This window comes from Eptatretus burgeri, chromosome 6 (genome assembly GCF_056783735.1).
Source record: "Eptatretus burgeri isolate ZD-2024b chromosome 6, Ebu_testis_v1, whole genome shotgun sequence".
In the NCBI taxonomy this organism is placed as follows: domain Eukaryota; kingdom Metazoa; phylum Chordata; class Myxini; order Myxiniformes; family Myxinidae; genus Eptatretus; species Eptatretus burgeri.
In genome coordinates, this window is record NC_140966.1 from 23,035,869 (window position 1) to 23,062,270 (window position 26,402).

The window sequence follows — 26,402 nt, forward strand, 5'->3', positions numbered from 1 at the left end:
TGAAAAGAATGAGAAACGTTGACGGAGTGTTCCATAGGCCTTGAGGCGATCTCCTAGTGACGTTGTTAGCTGATCAATGATGGGTATGTAGGATGTGGTCCTGAATCTCTCTCTTGGCGGTAACTGGGTGTCATCGGCGCTGTCTACTTCATCATGATGTCGCTTCCTCCTTCGAACACGTCGCTGATCGTCTTCGTACTCGCTGTGACCACATTTATCAATAGCAATATGTTCAAAGACGTCGAACCGTTCCCGTAGGTCCTGTACGAACTCTGTCAGTGATTCGAGTAGTTTCACTGCCGTGTCTCTGCGTTTCGATGTTCATCCATTGCAAGATCGTTAAGTACCATGATATTTTGCTGGAATCCATTGGCCAGTGCTTCTACAGCATCTGCACGGGCCGACCACCGTGTATCTGACAAGCACTTGACGACTGGCATGTGTTTCAGTGTATCGCGATGTTTGCGCCAACGATAGGTTGACTTCACGAGATAAACATACAGCCGTTGAACGATACCAAACAGAGTCACAGCAGCACACGTCCCGATGAGATTGAGAGAATGAGCCATGCAAGGAACAAACTGGGCGAATTCGCAACGACTTTTTAGGTGCGCCTGGATGCCGCGGTATTTTCCAGACATGTTGCTGGTGTTGTCGTACGATTGACAGCGACAGTCAGAGATCGGAATTTTGTTCGTTTGGAGAAAATCAAGAACTACGTCTGCGATCTCCTTTCCGGTATGATTCAGTAAGGGCACGAATGTCAAGAAACGCTCTACTGGCCCCTCTGGCAACACGTAGCGGATGGTTAGACATAGCTGGTCAGTGTGCGACACGTCCGGAGTGGAGTCCACCGATATGGAGTAATATTTAGCCCTCCGAACGTCCACTACAATGGCACTCACAACTTTTCTCCCCAACACATTGATTAGTTCGTTACATACTGTCGATGAGAGGTAGTTTACGTTACCGCTCCCTTTGTTAGCATGTTTCTGGAGATGTGCCGCAAGGAAAGTGTCGGACTTGCTCAGAAGCTCCATCACTCCCAGGTAATTTCTGTTATGTACCGAACCGATCACCTCGTCGTCACCTCGGATGGGCAGGCCACGTTCACATAGAAACATGAGGACATCCACACACCGTCGTAGCACTTCGTGCCAGTAGTGCTGTTCTGACACTGACGAACTAGTCCAGCGTTAACGTGGCCTTGCAATGATTTTCTGCTGGCCAGGCTCGACATTGCCTGTTTATGCTGATCTGAATTACTGTGTCCTTCTATCGACTCCCTCACGTGTTTCCAATCTTGGAACCCGGATGTAAACCGACTTTTAGTGTTTGACATGGGTGACATCAGACGGCAAATAAAACAGAACAGACGGCCGGTCTCTTCAGAATAGCACAACCAACTGAGATCGATTTCTTCTCCAGATAACGTGTGTTTTCTACTGAACAAATTTTTTGTACAATGACGAGTTTTATTTCCATCACGGACAGCGGAGTTCTTGTAGTCACTGTCGACATTACGACATTGTGCACTACCCTTCTCGATCCAGTAGTTTCGGAACTTCTCTGGTAGCTGGTCTGGCCAAAGGCCAATGTCTTTTTCATAATCTTCAGCCGTTTTGCTGTCGACTTCTGAACCACATTCTGAAACAGAATCGTTTGAGGTTTTATCACCGCTAGCATCAGCAGCACTGAAACAAGGAGCAGGGCCAACAGCAGATAATGCTGACGTAGTCGTAACTATGTTTCCCTTTGCGTTGTTATCCTGTTCATTGTATAACCCGACTGTGGCTGTTGTACTCTTAAGCCAACTTGTAATTTTGGGTTGCTTGTTCCGTTCGCTTTCGACTGCTATGCTTTCCTTCCGCTTGGCCGCACCAGACTGGTATTTTCTTCCTCGATCACGTTCACGTTCCGCCATGGCTCAACCAGGTCCACACAAAGGCAGTTCCTACAATAGAAAGCAATATTTCAGCAGTTGACACCAAACACACCTTAATAATAATAATAATAATAATAATAATAATAATAATAATAATCGAGATATATTAATGTGGATTGATAAGAAGCCTTGGGCTTGTCGAGTATCTCTCCACGGCTCAGATTATTATTGCGAGGTGTGTCGCTCTGGTGGAGGAAACCGGAGAACCCGGAGGAAACCACCGTGTCTCGGCCATGACACATGATTTACATATGCCACCGGTAGTATTCGAACCCATTCCGCCGAATCCACATTGAGGTGACCAGCCAGCAACCTCACCACTCTGCCACCGAGACACACCTTATAAATATAATAAAATATTATCCGGTGTGTAAACTTGAATTGCACGATTATAGTATAACCACCCCAGCAGTACGCCTGCGCAGTACATAGCAAACATAGATTCAGGGCGGGCATGTAATTTTGCAAAAATGAAATTGAGACGGCCATAGCTTGCTGGGATTGGGAAAACCCTCACTTTTTTAGTGTGACCTATTTCTGTGGTAGACCTTAAGATTGCGCTCTTATGATCAGTGGAAAGGAAAAAAACTAATTTCCAAGATGTAAAATAAATGACAAACATCACCAAACAGATGCCAAATTAACAGGGATATTGAGTATTTGTTTCGTGATTCACTGACCATTTACACAAACAAACTCGATTTTTTCACAAACAAACAAAAGGGGGGAAATAGCAGAATTTCTTGTGATCTTTGCGTTTGCGCGGGGCCCCTGGGAAGCGCGGGGCCCTAGGCCGTGACCCTGTGGGCCCTGCCCTAAATCCGGCCCTGCCGGCGTATCATGTATTTTGTCACCAGCTCAAACATCCGTAAACACACTACACATGCTAATCACCCTGAGCACTTTCACTGAACGTATCAAGGAAGAAATTACTTCATTGATAAAGTGACGTCAATCCAGGTGTTATCAATCAGGATGATCAATCTCTCAATGTTATGTATAAATGGCACCGAATGTTTCTTTTTTTTAAATCCTGTCTCCAATGATGGGCTCAAGTGAGAACTTGAAATGTTAGACTTTTAAAACTTTTGCCTAAGTGATCGATCTTATTTTATCTTCATATATATATATATATATATATATATATATATATATATATATATATATATATATATATATATATATATATATATATATATATATATATATATATATATATATATATAATATGTTTTTTCTTACATTACATCATTTGTTTGCATCTATTGTCCACAGCTTCTTGGTGATGCTGCAACCTGCTTTACGGAAGCTGTGCAGAAGAAGCTACAGGACATTGAGAACAACTACAGCAAAGTGCAGTCTCGTTACACATTCATCCAAGCTCTCAGTCGCAGAATCAGATGCCTGATCAGCCTCAAAGGGCCTGCGGGTCATTTAGGCAGTGCATAGCTGCTTGTTTTGTTCAGCACAAATATTGTGGAATAATCTCAAGTGCTGTCATGTACCAGCACTATTTGTAAGCGTGAACATTGTAAGAAATTGAAGTCCCATTGCATCTGCATCGACACGTTATGTTAATAAAGGTTTTCTCTTGTTGTTACTCCTTGTGCATAGTTTCACTTGATCGGAGGTGTGTGTTTGCGTGCGTGCTTGCGTGCGCTTTGCTGTGCAAAAGCCAGACACATTCAGGAGTTACAATATGCGGATGTTCTGAGCATCAACAATTTGCCAAAAGCTTCCACTGGTGTTTTCTACTGTTATAAGTTATAATAATGTTGATGGTTATTAAAACAATTTCGTTTGAGTTTGGAGAAACCAAGCTTGTCATTTCGTAATCTTTAATTCACCTTGATCAAAATATTTAAAAACTTCTTATGACACTTCAAAGTGAAATCTGGTTTACATGAGCAACTAATATGAAGTGTTGTGTAGCTAATCCATCACATTAACCAATCAAATTGAATTGATGACTCATTTTCAGGTGTTCCTTGTTATTAATATTGGATTTTCTTTTCTCCATATCCATAAAGCTAAAAGTCCACTTTTCACTCTGCAGAATACAGATTATCAGGATTACGGTAACTTTTTGCTTAACACAAAATGCTTAAAATTTCAGTGGAAGGTCGCCTTCGAATTGTGTTTCTGTATAAAGAAGGAAAAACATTTGGAGAAATAGATCGCATCAATTGATTTTGTAGGTGTGGTGTCGGAAGCATAATCAACAAGTACAGAAAAACGTTCTCTGTAATCGACAAACCCAGGACTGGAAGACCCAAAAATAGAACCGCTGGTGGAACTGTAGCTTATCTGGCCCCTTTCCTCATGTAACGCAAATTTGGTAGCATTCTGATTGGTGGGTCTGGAGAAAACTTTTTGAAGGAATTTACACGATTTTTTTCCAAAATTTATGGCCGCCATTTTGGCGCACTTGCGGTCATGTGATCGGCCTGACCTCCACAATTTAACATCCCTGCCCTGGCCTACTGTTGTAACCTAAATTTGGGAGTATTCTGACTGGTGGGTCTGGACAATAATATTTTTGAAGGAATTTATGTGACTGCCATTTGACACACTTCCTGTCACGTGATCGGCATAGCCGCCGCAATTTAACATCAGGAACCTTTTCCTAATGTTGTAACCCAAATTTAGTAGCATTCTAACTGGTGTGTCTGGAGAAGGAGATTTTAAAAAGAAATTTAATAAGTCCGCCATTTTGACATACTTTAAGTCACGTGATCTGAACGAGCTTTGCAGTCCCTGTTATCCGTCAGGAGTGGAACGTTGCCGCCAAATTTCAGCCGGATCGGCCCAGTGATTTGGCTGGAGAAGTTGAAATAGGAGACGGATGGATGGTGCATGATGACCACACCTTATCTGGCATTCCAATTGCAGATAAACTAAAAATAAAAGATTGTAAAATATATAAACAAAATAAAGATTGTTAAATATATAAATAAAAATTGTAAAATATACATAAAATTATGGTGGTATGAGTTTGTCTTTCACTCAGAGAGTAGTTCTTGCATGAATTATAGTCTCCCTTGAAAGGTAGTGGTAGCAGAAACAATGGACAAGTTTAAATTTGAATAAAACAAGCCAGGAGGCGACGATGGGTTCGCAGCCATTATTGAACAATGCCACGATAGGTACAATTAAGTTTGTGGAAGCTTTTGAGGAAGCCGAACTGTAAAAACCTATCTCTTCCGTCAAAATTGACCAAATCAAATCGGATTTTTTATATGTTGTACTTATGGACATTACGCACAGCTTCGAGGAAATGAAATTGCGAGAAAAAAAAATCGAGAAAAAAATAAAAAGTTCAAGTGGGCGTGGGACGTCCCTCATACAAAAAGGCACAACTAGACCATCATATCTAGCTCGTGTCCAAGTTTCATCAAGACCGCATCAAACGTCACGGAGCTATGTTCTGGAGAGAGTCACAGACAGACAGACAGACACAACGAAAATAGTGGTCAATGCTGGCGACCACGAACCAATATGTGTACCTCGCAATACATTATTGGGGGTAGAGATATAGGGGTCCTGGGTACATGGATATTGACAGGACTGGTTGTCCCCTTCGGTATATGAATGGGAGATTGTATCCATGTGGAGTGATTGTGACGTGAGTGTTTCGTCAAAAGTGAATGTGCTGCACGGTTTGTTTATCCTCTCCCCCTTCACGAAACAACAACAACCATGGATTTGTAACCCTGATTAGAAATTTAACAAAAAGTTTACAAAGGCAATTACGACTTTAATTTAATTACAGGTAACGTTTTAAAAATGGATTTCGATGTTTTCAATACTTTGTGATACTTGTGACATCATTTCCTTTTTATTTTTTTACTCATGACGTCATTGGCGGTGTAAAATCACAGCGCGAGCGCTTGATGTCTCGATAGGCCGTCTTGGTGTGTTGGTTAGCTCGGCGTGTAGTTCCTCCTCGTCGGCCTTTACACGAGCCCCTTTGGTTTGTTTTGTAATTATTGTCCAGTGAACGTTCAAACCACTTAACTCTTTATTAACGTCTGTGAAGTACGTATACCGTCAAAAAAAATCCGAGAAACGATTAAAACTAAAAAAAAACCACAAAGTCTATGAACGACTCGGCTGGATTGGAGTCGTGCAAACAAGGAAGGGGAGGAAGACGAGTCCGAACAGAAGCGTAATTGGCGGACCTGGAATCATGGCGGATCAATGGCAGCAATATGCTCTCGCTGCCGGCTTCACGGCCCTGTCGCACCCCATGCTCTACGTCAAGGTGCTTGTGCAGGTAAGCAATTGTTCTTGTGATATGAGCTCAAGCTGAGAATGTCGTATATAATATAATGTATAAAACCCCGAGGCCTGCTGTGTCTTTATGGTTTGTACACAAGTCGAGGCTCGTGTAAGAGTGAAGTGATTCAGGTAACTTCCTGACGTTGGGGAAGCGCGAGAACAGGTCCACACAACAAGGGGATGAGTGAACAGGAGGGAGGAAACAGAAGCTGTAATTCGATGGGGTCGGGTCGGGGCTTCGGAGGAAGGTCAAAGGTCATGGCGACCCTGGGGGTGGAGGATGAGCGATGTGGTGTTTACCTGTTTAACACAACACCGACATGTTCACTCGTTCATACGTCGTGGACCGGTGTGGAGTTAGCGAGTCCAGAGTTACTCCACCCATGGTCGGTTCGGCAGTACAAGCGAACGTTCATGTGTGTCATTAAAAATAACTGTGTGTATATATATATATATATGTGTGTGTGTGTGTGTGTGTGTGTGTGTGTGTGTGTGTGTGTGTGTGTGTGTGTGTGTGTGTGTGTGTGTGTTTATATGTATATATGTGTGTGTATTGTGTGTGTGTGTGTTTATATGTATATATGTGTGTGTGTGTGTGTGTGTGTGTGTTTATATGTATATATATGTGTGTGTGTGTGTGTTTATATGTATATATATGTGTGTGTGTGTGTGTTTATATGTATATATATGTGTGTGTGTGTGTGTGTGTTTATATGTATATATATGTGTGTGTGTGTGTGTTTATATGTATATATATATGTGTGTGTGTGTGTGTTTATATGTATATATATGTGTGTGTGTGTGTGTGTGTTTATATGTATATATATGTGTGTGTGTGTGTGTGTGTGTGTTTATATGTATATATATATGTGTGTGTGTGTGTGTGTTTATATGTATATATATGTGTGTGTGTGTTTATATGTATATATATGTGTGTGTGTGTGTTTATATGTATATATATGTGTGTGTGTGTGTGTTTATATGTATATATATGTGTGTGTGTGTGTGTTTATATGTATATATATGTGTGTGTGTGTGTGTTTATATGTATATATATGTGTGTGTGTGTGTGTGTGTTTATATGTATATATGTGTGTGTGTGTGTGTGTGTGTGTGTTTATATGTATATATGTGTGTGTGTGTGTGTGTGTGTTTATATGTATATATATGTGTGTGTGTGTGTGTGTTTATATGTATATATATATGTGTGTGTGTGTGTGTTTATATGTATATATGTGTGTGTGTGTGTGTGTGTGTGTGTGTGTGTGTTTATATGTATATATGTGTGTGTTTATATGTATATATACTGCAGTGTGTGACTGTGTGTGTGTGTGTGTGTGTGTGTTTATATGTATATATGTGTGTGTTTTATATGTATATATATATGTGTGTGTGTGTGTGTGTTTATATGTATATATATGTGTGTGTGTGTGTGTGTTTATATGTATATATGTGTATCGTGTGTGTGTGTGTATGTGTGTTATATGTATATATGTGTGTGTATTGTGTGTGTGTGTGTGTTTATATGTGCATATACGTGTGTGTGTGTGTGTGTGTGTGTTTATATGTATATATATATGTGTGTGTGTGTGTGTGTTTATATGTATATATATGTGTGTGTGTGTGTGTGTTTATATGTATATATATGTGTGTGTGTGTGTTCCTTATATGTATATATGTGTGTGTGTATGTGTGTGTTTTATATACGCATATATGTGTGTATGATACTATCATGTGTGTGTGTGTATGTGTATTATATATGTATATATGTGTGTGTGTATTATGTGTGTGTGTGTGCTCATATATACACATATGTGTGTGTATTATGTGTGTGTGTGTGTTTATATGTATATATGTGTGTGTATGTAACACGTGTGTGTGTTTATATGTATATGCGGTGTGTGTGTGTGTGTGTGTGTGTTTATATGTATATATGTGTGTGTATTATGTGTGTGTGTGTGTGTGTTTATATGTATATATGTGTGTGTGTGTGTGTGTGTGTGTTTATATGTATGTGTGTGTGTGTGTGTTTATATGTATATATGTGTGTGTGTGCGTATTAATCCACACGATGTGTGTGTGTGTGTGTGTGTGTGTGTGTGTGTGTGTTTATATGTATATATGTGTGTGTATTGTGTGTGTGTGTGTGTGTTTATATGTATATATGTGTGTGTGTGTATGTATGTGTGTGTGTGTGTGTGTGTGTGTGTGTTTATATGTATCTGTGTGTGTATTATGTGTGTGTGTGTGTGTGTTTATATGTATATATGTGTATATATATATGTGTGTGTGTGTTTATATGTATATATGTATGTGTGTGTGTGTGTGTGTGTGTGTGTGTGTTTATATGTGTGTGTATTATATGTGTGTGTGTTTATATGTGTGTGTGTGTGTTTATATGTATATATTTATATGTGTGTGTGTTTATATGTATATATGTGTGTGTATTATATGTGTGTGTGTGTTTATATGTATATATGTGTGTGTGTGTGTGTTTATATGTATATATTTATATGTGTGTGTGTGTTTATATGTGTGTGTGTGTGTGTGTGTGTGTGTGTGTTTATATGTGTGTGTATATTATATGTGTGTGTGTTTATATGTATATATGTGTGTGTGTGTGTTTTATATGTATATATTTATATGTGTGTGTGTTTATATGTATATATGTGTATGTGTATTATATGTGTGTGTGTTTATATGTATATATGTGTGTGTGTGTGTTTTATATGTATATATTTATATGTGTGTGTGTGTGTGTGTGTGTGTGTGTGTGTGTGTGTGTGTTTATATATGTATATATGTGTATGTGTGTGTGTGTGTGTGTTTATATGTATATATATGTGTGTGTGTGTTTATATGTATATATTTATATGTGTGTGTGTGTTTATATATGTGTATGTATGTGTGTGTGTTTCATATGTGTATGTGTGTGTGTGTGTATTATGTGTGTGTGTGTGTGTGTGTGTGTGTGTGTGTGTGTGTGTGTGTGTGTGTGTGTGTGTGTTGTATATCTATATATGCGTGTTACGTGCGTGTTTATATATGTGTGTGTGTGTGTGTGTGTGTGTGTGTGTGTGTGTGTGTGTGTGTGTGTGTGTGTGTGTGTGTGTGTGTGTGTGTATGCGTGTGCGTTTATGCGTGTGTGCGTATATATATATATATATATATATATATATATATATATATATATATATATATATATATATATATATATATGCCTGCTATATATATATATATATATATATATATATATATATATATGTGCGTGTGTTTCGTTCAAGTTCATTCAGCTTGAAGCTTTTGAGGAAAAGGTTTCATGGAACTAATTGAATGGGGAAGTTCTACAAGCAGGGAAAAGGCATTACAAAGGAGTGGAGGGTGAGCAGTGAGCCTGGATATTGTGAGTTTCACGGGAGAGGTAGGGATGGAGTAATTGCAATACCCATTTCATATGGAGGGACTTGGGTCAGACAGACAGATGAAAAAGCAAAATGAAGGAAGTTCGTCGCCAAACCTTTTATTCTTCTTGCATATGGCAGCTTGGCTGCCAGGTAGCTATCGTGTTGGTGGGGCACAACTATGCCGCTGTGCCCCGATCCCAGTACACTGGTACTCATTTCCCCGATCTCGGAAGGCTGAGTCAATCCCTCCTTGTGTTAGTTCAGCAGTAAATGGGGCTCAAACTCAGGACCCGAAGATCCCGAGTCAGCCACCGGTATCCTTGCAGTTGCAGTTTGTCAATCACTGTAGGTTTGTATCATGTATAAATTTCCATATCTGCACCAGAAGCATCACTGTGTCCAACAAGTACAGATGATTCTTTCCCACCAAGTCTTGGGTGGTTGTCCATCTTCAAATTGTGCACTCACTTGATTGCTTTGTTACTTCCATGAGCGTCGATGTTATTAAGTTAGCTTCTGGATTTCCTAAAGAGGAAGTCCAACACAGTTGATGAGTTGTTCGACTTCACCGATGGCTGCGCTTCCCTGTGCAACAAATGCCAGAGCTTTGTAAATTTTTTCGATCATGAAGAGGATTTTCATGTCAAAGCAGAGTGGTATTTTCACGTGGAAGGCCCGTCCATTTGATGGTGGGGCAAACACTGTAAAGTTCCTCTCTCGCAGCTAATTTTAAATGTCATCTCTTCGCGTTTATGCTGAACGTCGTCCCAACGCTGACATTTGCTACATCGGAGGAGAAGAGAGCTCCCACCATCACATGGGCCTTCCATTCCACGAATTTTCAGCTGATTGAGGAATAACCTTACAACGTCAGGACCATTCCAGGTACTTTAAGTGTACACTCAGAAAGTAAACTTATCAATGTTTACTTTCAGAGTGTAAACTTCTGACTTTCCACTGCTTTCATTTCACCAGGAATTAACACCCAATCAGATTCAACAACATGCCAATCTCTCACCAGAATAGGTTCTCTATGACCCTTGACATTTGTTTCTGAATGTTCTATATATATATATATATATAGTGGCTGTGCACTTTGTCAGTGTGAAGGCCACAAGTTTGTCATCAGTGACTCTTGTGATTACTATGCAATGCGTTGAGTTATAACGGAGGACTTTATTTCTTACACGTTAACAGTTTGTGACCAACCAACGTTTTTGATTTTTTTTTTTTCTCTGTACAATATCAAGGTTCATGGAAGAGCAAGGTGCAAATATGAGGGTTTGGTTCAGGAGGTTTATTGGTGGTCATAACGAATGTGGGTAGGGATGGGGGATTAAATGTTGGTGTGGAACATGCTTGAAACTCTATCAGGGAAGAGTGAGAATGAACAGCCTCCAGAAGGTGTTTCCACAAATTGGAGAAAAAGAGGAACAGAAGAGTTGAGGTGTTCAGGAAACTTTAATAGGATTTTGGGAGTTTAACCAGGATGGGGTGTGCATCCTCGAGTTATAGGGGAAAGTCAAAGGACTAGGAACAGATGGAGCTTGGCTGGAGGAGAGGTGGTACAAAACATGGACCTCTGTCATCGCTGTGATGTGGGAGCACCAGCTTGTGCCTCATCACTTGGGATTCCAATAAAGGTGAGAGTTCTATATCCCACAAAATCCAGGAAAGGAAGATGTGATGCTGCGACACGAGCCCATAGGAGAGGTAGTGCAGTACTATATCTGGCTACGGACAAATGCCTTGTAGACTGATTAAGCTGATTTTTCAGGCAAGGCTTTTTGTGTGGAAGTAAGCTTACTGTGCTGCAGTTGATAGGATCTGTTTTTGCACTCGTATTGTGGATGAGAGTGATGGTGGCAGACTTCAGGGTAGATGTGCGGTGGTCACAGGAGAAGAACGTGCTGACGAGTGCATAAAGAGGAGAGAAGCGAGTATATCGAGTCAATGTTTCAGCGCCGGTTATGTGATTCTTCTTCTTCTTTTGAATGTAGCACAAGACTGCAGGGTAGCATCATTGGCTGAGGGTGTGGCTGTGCCACTGATGCATTTGCCCTCTGCTAGTCATGGCAGGAATTTGGAATCTGGCCACAGTGTCCACAGTGACCCTACCCGTGAAACACCGTGTTGGCAGTTTATCGCTGTGCTGGGATTCAAACCCAGGATAAGCAGCTTAGACGTGAGTTTGCACACCTCTTGGCCATCCTGTTGGGCCAGGTGATGTGATTAAAACAATGAGTTATTTTTGAATGCTGACTTGTGCCAATTTAAATTATAATCATCTATTTTATTCGTTCCATTTCCTAAAATTATATATTCCCGTCATTCTTTGCTGCGAGAGGATTTGCTGAGGTGCATTTAATTATGTGAATACTGCTTTGTCGGGTTATTTCTTCGGAAACCGAATGCTTTGCATTTTTGCAAAATTGTCAATGTTTACGAACTAAATCGCTGATGATTGTGGGAGATGTTTGATGATTTATTACGTTTACTCATCATTGACTGATCACTTGTTTAGCGACACTAAAGAAGACATTTCAATGTAGTAAAGGTTGGATTCTTGACGAATCACTTGATTAGCAGGACAAAGTACAAAATATTGTAATGTTTTTCAGGTTGGATATGAACCTATTGCCCCTGTGCTGGGTCATAACTTATTTTTCCGACAAGAGCTGCAGCTTCCAGGGTTCTTTAGCTATGGTAAGCCCTTGCACTTCTCGGATTCCTGATTAATTTCAGAATAGGTTAAAATATATATATATATATATATATATATATATATATATATATATATATATATATATATATATATATATATATATATATTATTGCATGTTTCTAATAATTATTGATAGTTGAGAAACGAAAATAGCATCGAGGTAAATTATAGTGAAGTATTTTGTGTCTATCACAACTTGTATGAAGGCACGCCATGAATATCTGGTCACTGTTGGTATTCCCCGTAAACTACACTCCTTTTTTGTTGGTGTTGTCAAACAGAGGAATATTTTTGTTTGTGATTCTCTGCTGTGTAATACACACAAGACACTACTTGCTTATTTTTGTGATGTTTTAGCAAAGTATATTGCCAAGCAAGATGGGAAGTTCGGGTTGTTCCGTGGACTAACCCCACGCCTGTGCTCTGCTCTGCTTGGATCCATTACCCATCACAAAGTTCTGAAGGTACTTCCTTTCTTCCCTTTAGACACTCCCTTCCCCCGTTGCGGCGCACTCCCTTCCCCCGTTGCGGCGCACTCCCTTCCCCCGTTGCGGCGCACTCCCTTCACACATAGCTGTATATAAAGAGAGTTGCAACAATGGAACCCTCGTGTTTTTTTCAAGACCATGTGACACATGGATGCCATTTTGTGTCCACATCAAAGCACCGACTCGAACGCATCATCAGAGAGTTTAAAATGTACACAAAAAATGACAATTTATATCTTCTCTTTTTCTTCTTCTTGCATTTGTAAGCTTGGCAGCTATCATTTTGTTGGGGTGCGACAATGCCGCTGATGCTGTGCCCCTATACAAGTGCACTGGAACTCATGTCACTGACCTCAGAAGGATGACGGGCTGAGTCAACCCCACCTGGTGTTAATTTGGTGGCAAACGGGGCTCAAACTCAGGACTCTTAAGATCCCAAACCAGCCACGTAACTGCTAAGCCAACACCAGGCTTACAATTTATATGAGAAAATGACATGTTGTTGTGCCTGGGGATGTACGAATCACTCTGAAAAAAAAGTCAATGTCTCGGTTTCCCACAATACCACAAGGAAGATAATCTCGTAAGCTAAAGTCAATAGACTGAACTGGCAAGTATTGTCATCTTCATGGCTATGCAAATGTAGTCCGTTTGTTGTTGCTCATCCAGTTTCGAGTTATCTCTAGTATCAATCGCTATCTTTTAAAGAATGTGTGTTACGTCAGCAAGGCTGAGCCGATACATTTGGCCTGCTCACATTGTGCATGATCATCGTGGTTGATGCATTGGCTACTCAATATTGCCTACGTTTACCTCAAATATCTCCCAGATTGCTTAATTGTGACAATTGACAAAGCAAACTTGATTTGCTGTTTTGGATTTTTAGCGTCGGCACCATTAATAACATCGAAAAATGGAATGGTGCACATGAAATGTAAAAATAACTTGTGAGCAAGACAAGAAAAACGTGTTCCATGGTGTTGAAGTACGTACGTGCAAGTCAAAATGAACATTACAAACACGTTTGAACTTCCATCTACAATCGTTGGCACAAATTTCTTATGATGTGTCACAAACTTAGTATGACTTCACCGAACGATTTGCAAAAAAAGAAAAAGTTTCTGATAATGACTGCATTTCTCAAACAATTTTTATTTAATGATGAAAGACAAATACAGGATTAACCTCACACGGCACATTCAGTTGATTAAAATAAGAGATAAAAAAGTGTGTTTCAGAGACTGCAGTCTTTGCTCTGTTTTCACAAAATAGTCCTCTTCAGAGTACTATATGATTTTGACAACATATCATAGTGTGCGTGCGCGCGTGCGCGCACGCACACAAAGCTTTATGATGAGAATATGTAGAAGACAAATTAAAAATTTGGTGAAAAGGTTAATGATGGATAAAGTCATCAATTTTCATCCGATTGACCTGAAATTTGAACAGGGTTTGCGTATTGGGTCACAGAAGCCAATTGCTTTTGAGGTCAAAAGGTCAAGGTCGCCGAAAATCGTTAATTTTTTGCCGTTTTCATCATGTTTAGCACATGAAAGAAGAAGTCCGAATACAAAGCGCGAGCGGATGCTTTGCATTTTGAGATGCTTTCTAGCTTTACTCTTTAATTTACTTCTTTGTGTTTTGTTTCATTATTTTATTTTACTGTGCACTGTGCAGCTATTCCTCTATTTACACTCATTCTGGTTGTGCTGTTTTTCATTTTACGCCATTGACGAAGAACTGAACATTTTTCTAATTACGCTTCATCATTTTCTCGTTTACGTGTTTTTTTTTTGACGTGGTGTAATTTCGCCAATCCGCACCACAACATCTACGCTGCTCTCCCACGCTGCTGCGCATTCCACCAAATAGGTTCACCACGTATGTATTTCTCCATGTGCCCGGGGCAGCATCGGATCAAAGACACTCCAATATGTCTCACATGGTTTTTATTCACACTTTTGCAAAACACATCATGAGTGTTAAACGACGAGCAAATACTCCAGTCGGTTCTACCCAAAACGGACTCAAAAAAACTATTAGTTTAGAAGTCAAATTAGATGTGAAACAGCACGAGTGTGGCCATAGGTAGCGTGCTCGTGCTACTTCCCTCCATGCTGTTCAAGACAATTACAGATCAAGCTGTGTTATCCGGAGTTTTACCAACCAGCATGTTTTAGTAACCACCATTAACCGATGTGGCCAGTTTAGGTTCACATCGTGGTGCTACTGGTTGTCCTTGTCGGTGTCTGTCATTTGTATTGTTTACTATGATCGTACTTTGTTTTTATCGTTAAATCATGCCGCATCCACCCATCATCTCGAGCATCAACCTTCGACAATCAAAGTAGAAAAATGGAAGAGGGTGGTTTTAGCTTTGCATGACAGTGTGACCATGACATTCCACAACTGTGCGCTGAAGGGAGGATCCGCCTGACAACATGGCAATGGTGGGTGTGGAGAGCCAATCAGCGCACAGTCGCGAGATGAAGATGTCCAAAGGGCGGAGTCAGCATGGAACGCTGGGGTCTATAATACCACACGTAACGTTAAACACTAACTCCAATACAGCATGTTGCACGATAACGCCGTTATACAATAATAACAACACTGTGAAACACCATGACACGTTAAACGACCAATGAGCACACTTGGTTGGAGAGTACCCATACACTCCACTGTTGGTGCTGTGTAATCATCATTTCCTTCACAATTTAATGTGTGCATGTGCTTCAGCTCTACTACGAGCCAACGACGCTTGAAAAAAAAACCTTCTGCAGTTGGAGTAACTTTTGTCTATCTGACAGAATTTCCTGGCACTTCTCAAGTCCAGCAGGTGCCAAATAACAAAGGTTTACTTGCATTATGAAAACCACAAAGATAAAGTTAAATGCTGAAACTGTGACCCCAAGAATTGCTGTTGGAATTATGAAGTGTAGAGACACGATGATGGACAATATGGAGAAACTCCCTAAGTATTTGGATCGAGGATCAAACTCAGTGAAATGTTCTCATAAACTTGATAATGATCCAGGTTGTCTAGACTTCTCTGTATACATACTTTTAGCCTTCTTCAACCTCAACAGATATCCAAGCCTGGCATTGGCTTTGTGGTTAGGGCGGTGGCTTGGGATCTAAGGATCCTGAGTTTGAGCCCCGTTCGCCACTGAATTATCACCAGGGGGTTGACTCGGCCTGTCATCCTTCCGGGGTCGGCGAAATGAGGACCAGTGTACTGGTAATAAAGGCACTGCATCAGCGGCATAGCCGCACCCCTAACCAATGATGCATGCAGCAGCCAAAAAGACTGTACACTATGGGAACAGATATCCAGGAAACTCCACCAGCAAGCAAAGAAACCCTGCTAGCAACACACGAAACTGGCTAGGTATCTTCAGATAACTATTCTGTATTGATTCATTTTATTATCCCGTCTTTCGTAATTTTTTTAGTTTGGCTATGTAAGGATGAACGAAAGTTTCACCCCCCCCCCTCCAGAAATGCATCCTCGATTTATAACACTATTCTAATGGGAAAACTACTTTCAAGTTACGTTTTTTTTCGAATTGCACAAGGGTTTTCAGGAACGCATCTCGAGCGTAAATTTGACAGCGTCTCAAAATACAGGAAATGAGAAAAATAAAATTACAACAAAAAAGTGCATTTAAAGTTTTGTCAATACCGCTACCACCGAAGGTGGACGGAGGTTATCTTTCACCCGTTTGTTGCAGTTTTTCACTGTTTGCTTGGCTGTGAGCAGGGTATCTCAAAACGTGGTGGACGGATTCAGACTAAACTTGGTGGACAGGTCGGGGTGTGTGTCGAGGCCGAATTGATTTAATTTTGGTGAAGATCCGGATACGAGAATTTTTAAATTATCTTTTTTTTTTTTTTAAGTGATTCTTCATTAAGAAATGGGGTCGAAAACGATGTATAACACAATATTTCAAAAAGTTGTGGACGAGTTATGATAAAACCAGTGGATGAGTTGGTTTGGTGACAACAAGCCAGTCAGATTTTGTTTCAGGTCTGGATGCAAAACATAAAATGTTCAGCTTGGCTGTGTATGCATTCTGCTGAGTGTCCTTCTAGTTTTTATCCAGATGATAAATTTATTGAAGTTGTTATTCATCCACCAATATAGTTGGAAAAGTATGACCACATTCTCCTCATTGGGTCAGAATACAAATACAATCATGCACACTTTCCCACACACTGGACACAAAATGGCTTCTAATTTGTCATAGTTGCCACTCTCTCGATACATGTCTCTGGTGACAACCATCCCTACCTTGTTGATGCACACGCGTGCCTTGTGACAAACACTCACGGTATGATGCGTGCGCACATCTACATACACACCATATTTTGATGCAGGCACGCACGATCCATGTTTTGTATTATTTTTACGAGGCAAGATTTTTCGTTTGCTTTGATGCAATTCTTGTTTGATTCTTATCTTCATAGGCTTATGAAGAAGAACATATTTTGGAAGATGAGGAGGAAGAAAATCCAGAAGAGGTAACGTTATATACCAGCTTTATTCTCGTTTTGTGGGTTGCTTTTTTTTGTTTCATATCATCAACGAGCAAATACAACGAGCTTTGCTGATGGGGATACAAGGGGGTGGGGGAGGGAGAGAGAGAGAAGAGGTAGGAGGGAGGGGAAGCAAGGAAAGGGGGGGGTTGGTAGAGCTATGCCTCACCAAATGTTGTTCTACCGTGGGAGGGAGGGATGCGAGAAGGGGGGGGGAGAGAGAATAAAATAAAATAAAAATAGAAGAGAGAAAGGTGTAGGGTGGAGGTGGGATTCGTAAAGACATTGATATGTTATGCTTAATGATCACACACACACGCACACACGCACACACACACACACACACGCACACACGCACACACGCACACACGCACACACGCACACACGCACACACGCACACACGCACACACGCACACACACACGCACACACGCACACACACACGCACATGACACAACAGATTATAATGTCATCCGCTGGCACATCTGCAAAAACTCTGATGTCACAGTTCCAGAAAATTAGTCGGAACATGAACCAAAAGCAATCACTGAAAACATTGAAATACCTTCCGCTCACATATGACCTAATGATCCCATCGAGCGTGAACATCGAAAATAAAAGCGTTGCGACCAGATATCATACTTAGGTACAAAAAAAAGAGAAGGCATTGCTGATCGAGGTGTTAATACCAGTGATTTTGGACTAAATGATGCAGAAATCAAGAAAATGACCAAACACCAAGACCTCAAGAATGAAGTGAGATCCTGGAAGCAGAAGAATGCCAAATTTGTACCAATGATTGCTGGAGATATGGGAATGATGACAAAGAACTTCACAGAGATATTAAACATAGGGGCAATACCACTGGGTGCTCACCTGGTGGTGGCTGGATAAGATAACCAGGCAACCACTGGTAGGCATGGATGACCCATAAAATATATTGTTACGGATCTGGAAATCATGAGCACTCAACATTCAGGTAAGTTATTCCCAAAAGTCAGTTATTCCGTTAAGTATGGGTGTAGTCAGATTCCCCTTCCTTTTGTCTAGTGGGAGGATCAAAAACGTGTGTTACGATTTCTTTTAGTTCGGTTATTAAATGTAACCATCAAACAAACCGACAACACCACTGAACAAGCGCTTCACTCGCCTAACTGGCGACTCGCTGTCTGAGGCAGAATCTCTGGCAGTTCCTTCTCAGCTTCCACAAACTTTGGAATTTTTTTTTGACGAGTATGGGCACGCGTGGAGTGCGGGGTGGGGTTTTCCCCGCATGGCTGAACCCCGCCCAGAAAGAGCAGACCCATGGGAACCCCGTCCAATCAGGGCAAACAGTGACGTGAGTTTTGCCAAGGCCCTCCCCGCTGAGTGAGGTCCATAAAATTACCGACACCGTCCACAGTGGGGAGTTCACTGCAAGAGGAGTTCTGTGGACGAAGGGTTTTTGCTGTTACGAGGGGCAATTACGAGGAGTGGTCACAGGAGGTCTACGTTGCTGTTACGAAGGGGGTTTTGCTGCCACGAGGGTTGAGCAGAGGGCCATCGAGGTGGCGAACGTGTCTCTGCTGGCCCTCTACAAGGAAGGACAGAGCGACCCTGACCCCCCTCCACGGACCCCGATTATTCGCCACCCGAACTCCGCCACGAGCCTCGAGTCCCCCACGTGCGACTGGGGACCAGACCAACGACCTTTGTCAGGTGCCGCATCGTGGAGCACGCCCTCCCTCCGACGATCAGGTACCCACCGAACTCTGACCCCCAGCTCGTCTCTCTCTCTCTCATCGGCTGGAGGGTCCAATAAAGAACTCTGGGTTTTCTTTTCGTGTGTGTGTGTGTGTGTGTGTGTGTGTGTGTGTGTGTGTGTGTGTGTGTGTGTGTGTGTGTGTGTGTGTGTGTGTGTGTGTGTGTGTGTGTGTGTGTGTGTGTGTGTGTGTGTGTGTGTGTGTCTGCGTGTGGGCCCGTCGGCCCGTCTTTTAAGTAGAACAGAATAAGTGTTATTCCACCATTGTAAATATTCCTTGTATATTCGCGTTAAGTCTTGCCTTGTCTTTTACTGTAAATAAATTACTAGAAATGTTCCCAGCTCGTTTCCGTCCTTTCTTTATTTGGTCCAGCATGGTCCGGGTCTGAGTATAAGCGGGGTTTCATCCCCGGTAATCGGTCTCTCATAGCCAGGACGTCCTGGGCAGTCTCCGCTCGACTGCAACGAGCCAGAAAGGTAGGTGGCAAAACGGTCGTCGGTAGTGTGAATTTACCGCTGCCGGTAGAGTAAATCCGGTTCAACCAGGCGTTCCGAGAGCATGGATCCCCGGTAGACGAGATTGCGTGGATACTTAGGTACTTTGGCTTGAGAAAAATAACCCTGTGCCACGAAGTCGAGATATTGGCGACCACGGTTGGTTCTGTGACCCGTGGCTCACGGAATTATCCAGAGCGAAAGCCTACAATTCCGGGGGAGTCTGGTGGGAGACGGCGTAACCTCCCCCACCTAGCGGTTGTTCTCGCCACCGACCCCTGGCCCACAACAATATAATGGAGAAAAAAGTAAATACCGATTGATTAAAAAATTTTTAATGCCATGATCAAACCTTGGAACATCACGGGTAATAAATGTTATGGTCAAGTTTCATCGAAATTGTGTGTCAGGTCAGGTATGGGAGCATGTGCCAGAACAGCGCGTCGCTGCGTCCACTTTCCGCCGGTACTCCAGGGGCCTCCGTCTGGCCATCCCCCAGGCAGATGCCAGGCCCATCCCCATCTCCTTGAGATGATGGTCAACCTGCTGCAACCATGAGGTACGTGGTCGGCCCACTGGCCTCCTCCACTCATGAGACTCCCTCGCTGAGAGAATCTGGTGAGCAGGATCAGCGTCAGGAAAACGAGCCACATGTCCATACAGCCGCAGCTGACGCTCACGGACTATGCAGGTAACAAATCTCATCCGAGTCTCTCTCAGCAACCGCTCGTTGGACACAAAATCCGACCAGCGATAGCCAAGGATTCTCCGAAGAGACCTGGTACCAAAGGAATTAAGTCTCCGTCTCAGATCCTTGGTCAAAGTCCAAGTCTCGCACCCATAGAGCAAGACTGGAAGTACCAAGGACCTGAAGACTCGGACTTTCGTCCTCCCGCACAGGTACCGGCAGCGCCACACCCCATGATCCAGTGAATCCATGACTCCCCAGGCCAGACCCAGACGTCTATTGACCTCCGGCTCACAACCTGCGGAGACATGAATATCACTGCCAAGGTAAGTGAATCTATCCACGACCTCAACATCCTCACCACAAACAGACACAGACAGGACAGCAGCATCCAAGATGTCACCGAAAGCCTGGATCTTTGTTTTGACCCAAGAAATCCGTAATCCCAACGGCTCCGTCTCCTCATTCAGCACCTCGAGGGCCCCCAAGAGGATGTCTAAAGTCTCCGCAAAGATGACTGCATCATCTGCAAAATCAAGGTCCGAGATCTTGACATTGCCAAACGATGCACCGCAACTTGATCTCTCCGACATCCTCCCAAAAATCCAGTCCATACAAGTGTTGAAAAGTGTGGGGGCAAGTACACATCCCTGACGAACTCCAGTAACAACTGGAAATAAGTCAGAGGCGGTACCACCACACTTCACAGCACTCTCAGTACCAGAGTAGAGTTCAGACATCAGATCGATCAGTTTCGGTGGCACCTCACGAAGACCAAGAATCCTCCAGAGGACATCCTGATTCACTGAATCGAACGCTTTACAGAGATCAACATAGGCTGCAAGCAGCCCCTGCCGAAACTCTCGTCTGCGTTCGGTGAGGACACGAAGAGCAAGGATACGGTCAATCGTTGACCTCTTTGGTGTAAAGCCTGACTGCTCTGGACGCTGGTGCTCAAGCAGATGGTGGCGAACCCTATCAAGAATTATCCGAGCAAAGACCTTGCCCGGCACTGAGAGCAGCGTCACCCCTCGGTAGTTGTTGCAGTCTTGGCGATCACCCTTCCCTTTCCAGAGAGGGACAACAAGGCCCCTCTTCCAATCAGTTGGGATGATGCCTGTGTTCCAGGCAGAGCACAAAACTGCATGCAACGACGCGAGTGCAGCATTTCCACCAGCCTTGAGAAGTTCAGCATGGATGCCACAGATCCCTGGAGCTTTGCCCCGCTTCAACTGGTTCACCGCAGCCCGTGTTTCCACAAGCGATGGTGGACCACAGTTGATTCGAGGGTCAGCAACAGGGATTGTAACACCCTTGACGTCCAACTCGACAGCTGGGGGATCAGCCTGGTACAACCGCTCAAAGTAACCGGCCCAGCGGGCCTTCACTTCAGACTCCTCTGTCAAGAGCCTACCACTCTCTGCTCGAACTGCAGTGCTCCGAGGGATGGGCTTGGATGAACGTAATGCGCGATTCCCCTGTAAGCCGGACGAGAATCACCTGTCCACAGGTGATGCTCTACCCCCTCACAGATTCCTCGCACATAGGCCTCCTTGTCCACCCTCAGTGCACGTACAGTTTTACGCCTCAGCTCCCTGAACAGCTCAGCTCTGCCATTCAGCCTGGCCCTGCGACTCTGGTCAATGGTATCCAGTGTCCCTTGAGAGACAAAATTCTTCTTGCCCTGCGGTGAACTCCAAGGCATCCACCGGCAACATCAAGGACGGTGGTCTTGAAGGTGCTCCACAACTCTTCAGGACCCCCCAAAGCACCCAGACCCCCCAAGTGTCCACTCAGCCTGTTCGCGAACTCCTCAGCTACTCTCTCATCCCTGAGCTTGGCAACATCCAGCCTAGGCTGGGATGGTACCATTCTCCAGGATTTAAGGTGCAGCTTTAGAGTTGCTACAACAAGCCTGTGGTCAGTATTGAGGAACTGAGCACTCCGGTAGACCCTGCAGTTCTGGATCATCCTCCAACGACCGTCAATGAGGACATGGTCAATCTCCTTTGCCACACCGCCAGCGTTGGAATACCAAGTCCAGCGATGAGCTTGCGGGCGCTGAAACCATGAACCAGCCACCCTAAGTCCATGACTTCTTGCAAAGTCAAGGAACTTAGTGCTATTCTGGTTCATAGTTCCTGACCCATGGGGACCAACACACACCTCATAACCATCCCTATCAGTTCCAGTCGATGCATTGAAATCCCCCAAGACTAGAAGTGTATCTCGTCTGGGGCACTGATCAACCACAGACTCGAACTTCAGAAATTAAAGCAAATACATATTTACATATTTTGGTGGACAACCAACCCCCCCCCCCCCGTAGAACCCCTTTGACCCCTATTTTTATCATGTCATAAATAAACTCTGGTACATCACAGGTGGGGAAGATAGTGGTCAAGTTTCATTGGAATTGCGTGTGTAGTTTCTGAGAAGAAAGCAAATATTTTGGGGTGGGGGGGACAACCCCCCCCCCCACTCCACATAGACCCTCCAAGACCCCAATTTTTTTATTCCTAGGAAACTTCAGTACATCATGGGTGGTGAAGATGGTGGTCGAGCTTCATCGGAATTGTATGTGTAGTTTTGGAGAAGAAAGCAAATACATATTTTGGGGGGAAACCCCCCTTTAAATGCCCTTTGAGCCAGTTTTTCTCATGTCATGAACAAACTATGGGACATCATGGGGATGAAGGTTGGCGTGGTTTCATCGGAATTGTTTGTATCGTTTCTGAGAAGAAAGCAAATGCCCCTTCAGGGAAGCAACCTCACTCCCTCCCACCCTCCCCCGTAAACTCCCTCTGGAGACCCCTTCAGACCTTTTTTTTTCTTCTTTTCTCTTTTTTTTATTTATGCGATCACAAGTCATGAAGGTTGTGGTCAAATTTAATTGAAATTGTATGTGTAGTTTCTGCAAGCATTTGTGGATGGACGAACTGACGACACGCCATCCCATAAGCTCAGCGACGATCCTGAAGAGAGCCCTCTGCACAAAACTTTGAGAATAGAAAACTTCACAGCTTGGTCCGTGAATCGTGACCCCTTACTGAAATGAAGGTGGATGCTTTGAGCCCACCCTGGGAGGACTCCATTCCACATTCTGAAACCTGCATATGTCGATACCAATCAGCAACGCACGCACGCACGCACGCACGCACGCACGCACGCACGCACGCACGCACGCACGCACGCACGCACGCACGCACGCACGCACGCACGCACGCACGCACGCACACACACACACACACACACACACACAACACACACACCTGGGGTGGGAGCATTCAAAATCAACAGCTCTTACATGCAGCGACTTTGCACACCACCGGTCGGCTCCAAATCCGATTTGTACATGCTACAGTCCCCTCAACAGGGGGAAAGGTGGGGGACCAGGAGGAAGGTTGGGAGAGAGAGTTAGGAGAGGGGTCGGGGTCAGAAAGAGGGATGGGTGGGAGAGAGGGGGTAGGGTTGGGAGGGAGAGGGGCGGAGGATTCTGGCAGACGTGATGCCTAGTTTATCGTCCATCCGAGAGACAACACACACAGTGATGAATCGCCCGGCCTGTGAAACACCAGGAGGACAGTTTAGAGCTGGTTTGGAATTCGAATCAAGGCTACACAGAGTGAGCATGCATACCTCTCGGCTTTCCTGCCGTGATGTGGCGATTCCTTACTTCAGAACTGAAAATAGTTTTTTTTCTCTCTCTCCCTCATTGTGATCAACTGATCATATAATTTATTTTGCCTTCCTACCTCCAGTGTAGAACCACGGTATCGCATTTGAATGTTGAAGAACGCGCCAAGTTGCTTAATCACGCAATGCACGAAACATTTGAAGAAACTTTAAAAAGCAAAACATTTAATTTTTATTTGTATTTATCTATGCCGAAGTGACGGGTCATATAATGGGAGAACAAAAACAAAAAAAAGTTGTGGAAAATATAATTTCACATTTTCAGTGAGGCGGGTCAGCTCAGAAGAGATCTGTGACTTGCTGCAGGTGCCATGTAAACCTGTACTAACCTGTTCCACGGTCGGGTTGTCAGTAACTAAACCGCCTCCCCCACCAAGTTTCTTGGTGAGGAGGGTGTTTGGATATGGACACCCAGCAGGATTAAAAACAAAACCTGTCAAAGGACGGAGGAGCTCCGTGTAAGCCAACGCCCATCCATATCTGGTGCCCAACTGTGTCTGCGGACGTCCTCCTGCAGTTGCGTTCCTTTTTATAAGGAGGTTGGTGGCAGGATTTGCACTCTGGCCACAGTAAAACCGTTCATTCCGCAAAGTATACGAAAAGCACAAACAAATCTGAAAACCCACTCTGTGGGAGTACCTCCTGTGCAGCTTCCCTTTGCAGGGCAGCTCACGGGATGACGGGATTTGGGCAAAGCCTTCAGAACCCTCAATCTTTGATGACAGGAGGGAAACCACGGGGTAAACTTCTCGGGTCAGATTGCGGTAGTGTGTGTCGGGGTTGTGCTGAGGTGTCGTCCACCAGACCAGTCTCCTTGGGTTAACCTGAGGCGGTCCCTTCAGATGGGTGCCTGGAATGTCCCATCCTGAAGAGAGGATGATCACCTGTCTCTGTTATCATCTGAGCTCAAGCGTTTGAACAACTGTATTGCAGCTCCCTCTGAGGTTCAGAGACCGGATTGCGGCGAGATAATGGTGGGTGGTTACATCGACTATTGGTCTGGTCGCTCTGATGGTTACCATACCCAAGGAGTTGCTGTAGCTGTGTCCAATAAACTGACCCCAATGATAATTGAGGTAACACCGGTCAACGAGCGTATTATGAGACTAAGGATTCGTCACTCCTTGGGTGTCATTTCCCTGGTCTCTGTTTATGCTCCGACTGAGGCGAGTGATCTCACCGTGAAGGATGCATTCTACACCACGCTCGAGTCTGTGGTTGATCAGCGCCCCAGACGAGATACACTTCTAGTCTTGGGGGATTTCAATGCATCGACTGGAACTGACACGGATGGTTATGAGGTGTGTGTTGGTCCCCATGGGTCAGGAACTATGAACCAGAATAGCACTAAGTTCCTTGACTTTGCAAGAAGTGATGGACTGAGAGTGGCTGGTTCATGGTTTCAGGGCCCACAAGCTCATCGCTGGACTTGGTATTCCAACGCTGGCGGTGTGGCAAAGGAGATTGACCATGTCCTCGTTGATGGTCGCTGGAGGATGATCCATGACTGCAGGGTCTACCAGGGTGCTCAGTTCCTCAATAGTGTCCCCTGGCTTGTTGTAGCAACTCTAAAGTTGAAGCTTAAATCCAGGGGAATGGTACCATCCCAGCCTAGGCTGGATGATGGTAAGCTCAAGGATGATAGGGTAGCTGAGGATTTTGCGAACAGGCTAAGTGGAGATTTGGGATGGTCTGGGTGCTTTGGGGGGTCCTGAAGAGTTGTGGACTGCCTTCAAGACCACCGTCCTTGATGTTGCTGGTGGATGTCTTGGAACTCACCGTAGGGCGAAGAAGAATTTTGTCTCAAGGGACACTGGATACCATTGACCAGAGTCGCAGGGCCAGGCTGAATGGCAGAGCTGAGCTGTTCAGGGAGCTGAGGCTTCAAACTGTACGTGCACTGAGGGTGGACAAGGAGGCCGATGTGAGGGGGTAGAGCATCACCTGTGGTCAAGTGATTCTCGTCCTGCTTTCAGGGGAATTCGCGCATTGCGTTCCTCCAAGCCCGTCCTTCGGAGCACTGCAGATAGAGATAGAGTGTGTTAGGCTCTTGACAGAGGAGTCCGAAGTGAAGGCCGCTGGGCCGGTTACTTTGAATGGCTCTACCAGGCTGATCCACCAGCTGTCGATTTGGATGTCAGGGGTGTTGCTATGCCCATTTCTGACCCACCAATCAACTGTGGTCCACCTTCATTTGTGGAAACACAGACTGCAGTGAACTGGTTGAAATGAGATAAAGCTCCTGGGATTTGTTGTATTCATGCTGAACTTCTCAAGGCTGGTGGAAATGCTGCACTCATGTCGTTCCATGCAGTTCTGTGCTCTGCCTGGAACACAGGCATCATCCCAACTGATTGGAAGAGGGTACTTGTTGTCCCTCTCTGGAAATGGAAGGGTGATCGCCA

The 26,402-nt window shown here is 43.8% G+C and overlaps 2 protein-coding genes across 3 annotated transcripts in view; both read left to right on the plus strand.

The window, feature by feature from the left end:
- The window catches only part of NUP205 (nucleoporin 205), a 327,963-nt gene extending 324,418 nt beyond the window's left edge, over positions 1 to 3,545 (plus strand). Inside the window, exon 44 of the mRNA XM_085884280.1 lies at positions 3,221 to 3,545. Coding sequence (XP_085740406.1) covers positions 3,221 to 3,394 — 174 coding nt within the window. The 3' untranslated portion in view covers positions 3,395 to 3,545. The remainder of the gene's footprint in view (positions 1 to 3,220) is intronic.
- Positions 3,546 to 5,826: 2,281 nt separating this feature from the next.
- The window catches only part of MTCH2 (mitochondrial carrier 2), a 54,765-nt gene continuing 34,189 nt past the window's right edge, over positions 5,827 to 26,402 (plus strand). Inside the window, exons 1-4 of one of the 2 annotated variants that reach the window (XM_085884299.1) lie at positions 5,827 to 6,221; positions 12,252 to 12,336; positions 12,713 to 12,819; positions 17,311 to 17,364. In XM_085884299.1, the coding sequence (XP_085740425.1) occupies positions 6,135 to 6,221; positions 12,252 to 12,336; positions 12,713 to 12,819; positions 17,311 to 17,364 (333 nt within the window). In that variant the 5' untranslated portion in view covers positions 5,827 to 6,134. Of the gene's footprint in view, positions 6,222 to 6,531; positions 6,613 to 12,251; positions 12,337 to 12,712; positions 12,820 to 17,310; positions 17,365 to 26,402 lie in introns of those variants that run through there. The other variant, XM_085884300.1, reaches the window with a different exon arrangement.